We start from the raw sequence: 4,807 nt of genomic DNA, 5'->3' as shown, positions 1-4,807 counted from the left end.
GCTGAAACCTTACTTGTTTCATATTTGTTTTCGATTTTTTCCAAACACACTTGTGGCTTGACATGGACGATGGTGAGATGGATTTGATGGGCCTGAACTCTTGAGCATCAGCTTGGCAGAGTGTATTATAAACGTGGTTTCCAAACAGCTCGCCAGCCTTCCGTGAAACAGACGTGCCCTCACAAACCCAAATAGGTGTTTGCTGTACCACATAAGGGAGCTGCTGCTGATTTTGTCACTTATCTGTCATCCATCGTGTTGGGAGCAGTTTTATTCTCAGAGTAGAAATAAAAGCTCTTTGCCTGGGGAAAGTAGAAGAGCAAAATACCAAAACAAAACGCCTGTTCTCAGTCCTGCGTTATTTGACATATTTATTTAAACAAAAAAGTGTTTAGAAACTCATGTAAGTAAAAAAATTTCATAGCTAGAGAATTACTAATCCTTTTGTATTTAATTCAAGACAATTAATTTGATGTATGTTGCTTAGAAAGTCATACGGTTCCCAAGATTAGCATTGTGTAAATGAGGTAACAAACCCTGGAGGCTGTATGTTGTTGATAGCAACATCGTGTACAGGCTTCCTGCAGCCATACTGCTACTGTTAAATGTTTGTCAGAACCACAGCCACTGTCAGTTTGCTGCTCCTGTGTGTGCAGTCAGCAGAATCTCATCCGGGTGCCACTGGTCTTAAGTATGTGCAGGTAACACAACTTTTCATTTTGCAAAGAAACTATCTTAATCCGTTATTTAAGTAGCGATTTAAACAGAACTCAAAGCAAGTGTTGCCAGATCTTCTGTAATTAACACTGTAAAGAAGAAACAAAGCTATTTGTGGAGTGTTTTTTGTACACCTGGTTGGTTTTCGCTCTGTGAAACACCAGGGTCAGCTCGCATTAGCAGACTTGCTAAGATTGTGTGGAAGAATGCATACCTCCATCTGCAGTGACTTCTTGGCATCTTTCACATGGTGCCTTCCAGTCAAGGGGGAAGAAAGGCCCTAGGTGACATCTGCCACACACTACATCTTGATAGACATATTAAAGGCTACATACCAGTGGGATGTTGTCATTCTCCCAGGTGAGCCTGGCTGCTGCATTTCAGTGGCCTCCATCTCTTACACTTCGATCAGTAATCATGATCTTGGGTATCTCCAAGCAGCGAACAGCTTCTTCTCCTTAAGGGTTGCTTCCAGACCTAGCGATTAAAGTCCCTTCCACCCTGCTAGGTGATGTCTGTCAGCAGGACAGGGAACATGCTGCTGTTCAGTAACAAACACCCGCAGGCTGTTAGATGTTTTTCACATGCTGTAGTTCTGATACATAGTCAGTTGAATTTCCAAGTTGTTCTCATCTCTCACTGGCTGTGGTGTACAGTAAGTGTCAGCTTTGTGTTTCTCCCTCCCCTATTATCAAGCTATTTGTTCTAATGCTGTTTAAAAGAGGAGAATAAAAGTTAACAATCTTAGAAAGCAGTAGGAAAATTGCAGTCTGACAAATGAGAAGCTAATAGTGCATTATTTTACATTTTAAAATCAGTATTGATTAGTAACTTAGATAAACTCCTGTTCTTCAGAAGTCTGTGCAGTCAATAGCAAAGTAATGGTGCTTAACTAGGGCACTGTAAACCTGTGCATTAAACTCTCCCCTCTTCCCTGCATTTGTAGGCTGAGGGGAAGTATAAGGATGACCCTGTTGACCTGCGCCTTGATATTGAGCGCCGTAAAAAACATAAGGAAAGAGATCTTAAACGCGATAAATCCAGAGAATCGGTGGACTCGAGAGATTCAAGTCACTCAAGGGAAAGATCAACTGAGAAAACGGAGAAAAGTCACAAAGGCTCAAAGAAAAAGTATGTAGGAAACCTCATAGCCATTTCCTTCTGCCTTTCGTGTTTCTGCTGTTAAAGTTGGAGACGACATCGTGTACATACATTTGTGCACCTTTTGACATTACTGCTCCAGTGGCGTGAATTATCCCTCTGCGTGTCTTCTTGATATCATTATATCTGTCTGAAACACTAAATAGTTGTTAAAGGTAAATGAGAAGGCTCCATGTGGCGGAATGGGTGAGTCACTTTTCCTTCTTGTTCCTGTTGTAGAGAACAGCCACATTTAAATGACTTTGCTTTAATGTTGATTTAATTCTTTTCTATTCACTTAATGGTTTTGTTTGACTAGAACTCTGAAGGTGCATGCTTATCTCATAGTATATCATGTAAACACCTTAGAAGCAACAAATTCTTTCTGGAGATGACTTGGGACCTGTTAGAGCTGTGTGCTGGAGCTGATCCTTTTTAGAGTAGGAAAAGGAGAGCATTGCGTTGATAGAGAGAGATAACGAAATGGTTCTGTAGCAAACAAGTCACAACTGAGTTATTAACCCTGTTTGTGTCCCACTCACCTCTGTTTCCTATCACTGAAACAGGAAACACCGAAGGGTACGTGAGAGATCCAGATCCAGTTCATCGTCTTCGTGGTCCTCTCATTCAGTCAAAGCAGAGGAATATCCCGAGGAGACTGAGGAGAGGGAGGAAAGCACCACAGGCTTTGACAAGTCCCGACTTGGGACTAAAGAATTTCCTGGTCCCAATGAACGAGGAAGAGCTAGAGGGACCTTTGTAAGTGTTCTCCATTCCCCTACACCCCAGTATCAATTCCCAAAGTGATCAAAAAGTCGCTTTTGTGCTTTGCTCTTTCACAGTCAAAGCATACCATGAAGGAGAAACCCCAAAGACATTGTCTGGTTGTGGATGCTGAGCCAAATATGATTGCTCTGGGTCTGGAGCACAAACCAGGGTGCTGAGAATATAGTCTGGGCAGTTGAACTCAAGATGTATGGAGCAAAATGAAGCCTGGAAGCTTTTGTGGATTAGGAATTGCTGAGCGCTCTGGAAATGCCTCTACATGACCTTAATCAGCTTTATAGAAACTGTGATGCACTGTGTGATCAGATGAGCTAGAAAACCCTAAAATATACTGACCTCTTGTTTTAATGATGGGTTAAAGGTGCTCTTGGATGGTTAGAGAAGTGACGAGGTATCTCCTGGTAGCCCTGGGAGGTCTCTGGGGGTGGGAGGGCATTGCCACTGCAACCATTTTACTTTTCTTTTATGTTTTGCTGTTGCAGCAATTCAGAGCAAGAGGGAGAGGATGGGGCAGAGGCAACTTTTCAGGCAACAATAACAGCAACAGTGGTGGCAACAATGACTTCCAGAAGAGAAGCAGAGATGAGGAGTGGGATCCAGAGTACACACCGAAGAGCAAGAAGTACTACTTGGTATGTGTCTTAAGTACTGAAACACATCTCTATGCTCCAGGTATAACTGGTCTTAAATGTTTGAGAGGTGGAAGTGCCAGCTGTCCTTAAACAGTCTAGTCCACTAGGTTAAGGCTTCATGAGACACTTCATAAGAAGCTTCTGGCTTATGACTGAAGAGAACTTCTTTCTGTTCATCATAGAGTGGTTTGCCATTAAGTGAAATCCTAAAGGCCAGTTAAAGAGCATGTGTTTCACAGTGTTGTGGGAAACGTAGCTTAAATGGTAGTCTGTGTTGCAGATGGCCTCTGTTTCTTGGTGGTTCTATCCCCACACAGTGTCCAGCTTCCTGGATGAGTTAGTACTGTTCCTTTTTCTTTCTGGTGATAGCAGTGTGCCTTGCTAAGAGGCATTAGCCTGGAAGAGTTCTTTGTGACTGTGTTCTTTGAAAGAGGGGTAGTTTTAAACAGACACAAACTCATTTTGTCTCTTCCTGATCTGGGGTTCTCGAGATCCCCAGTCTTCTCACAGATAACACAGTGTTTCAGACTTGTAGCTCGAACAAGAAAACCTTCATGATTTTTACTGCCTTTTTCTCCAATCTCATTGAAGGCAGAACTATAATTGGGGTGGTGGGGGGGGTTACTCAGTCTCGACATTGCACTTTGCCTACAGTTTGAGTGACATGGTCCCTGTCAGCTTGTACCAACTGCATCTGCCTTAGCTCATGCAAAGCATTCCTGAAAGCAGCACATGTTATTGAGCTCCCTGAGTACACAGCAGTAAGGACCGAACCTGCCAAAGTGGTTTGACTGGCAAGAAAACAAAGGGGAAAAGGGAAAAACAAGGATGTAAATCATGGAGTTGCAGAACCAGCAATAGTTCTCCAGGCTTAGACACCCATCCCTAAACACTCTAGAGAGCTTCCTGTCAGCGAGGCCAGGCTGCTGTGCCAGGGTAGTGGAGCTTTGTTTCAGCTGCTGTCGTTCTCCTCCTGTGCAGCACGATGACCGGGAGGGCGAAGGCGCGGACAAGTGGGTGAACCGCGGCCGAGGTCGAGGCGCCTTCCCCCGAGGAAGAGGCCGCTTCATGTTCCGGAAGTCGAGCACCAGCCCCAAGTGGGCTCATGACAAATTCAGTGGAGAAGAAGGAGAAATCGAAGATGATGAAAGTGGAACAGAAAACAGAGAGGAAAAGGACAACTTGCAGACGACAGCTGAGTAGCCGCTGGGTCCGCGTGTTTCCGAGAGCCCTGGCAGGAGGGAAGGGGTTCAGTGCTGGATTGTCAGGGTGATCCTGATGTGCGGAGCAGAGCCCTGGAGAGGAGCTCGGAAACAATCCCGATGTTAACTGCATTTCCAGAGTTCAGCCTCCCTTAAGCGTGGACTAGAACTGATCAATCATTTATGCTTGGATCCACTCGTGGAGTTTATCTTCCCAAAGACATCCCTTCTGGACTGAGTAAGGTCAAGTACCGGGTGAGATCATAGATTTTCTCTCATCTGTGACCTTATTGAATGGTCGGTTATTTTCTTGGTAACAGGCTTTGAAGA

The 4,807-nt window shown here is 44.2% G+C and overlaps 1 protein-coding gene across 1 annotated transcript in view; it reads left to right on the top strand.

The window, feature by feature from the left end:
- THRAP3 (thyroid hormone receptor associated protein 3) overlaps window positions 1-4,478 on the top strand; it is a 13,475-nt gene extending 8,997 nt beyond the window's left edge. The window contains exons 7-10 of the mRNA XM_010016588.1: window positions 1,664-1,848; window positions 2,424-2,616; window positions 3,126-3,275; window positions 4,257-4,478. Coding sequence (XP_010014890.1) covers window positions 1,664-1,848; window positions 2,424-2,616; window positions 3,126-3,275; window positions 4,257-4,478 — 750 coding nt within the window. The remainder of the gene's footprint in view (window positions 1-1,663; window positions 1,849-2,423; window positions 2,617-3,125; window positions 3,276-4,256) is intronic.
- Window positions 4,479-4,807: the final 329 nt, after the last annotated feature.

This window comes from Nestor notabilis, unplaced genomic scaffold (assembly GCF_000696875.1).
Source record: "Nestor notabilis isolate BGI_N333 unplaced genomic scaffold, ASM69687v1 scaffold27286, whole genome shotgun sequence".
NCBI lineage: Eukaryota > Metazoa > Chordata > Aves > Psittaciformes > Psittacidae > Nestor > Nestor notabilis.
Note: the sequence above shows the minus strand (reverse complement) of the source record. Positions and strands in the feature narration are given on the sequence as shown.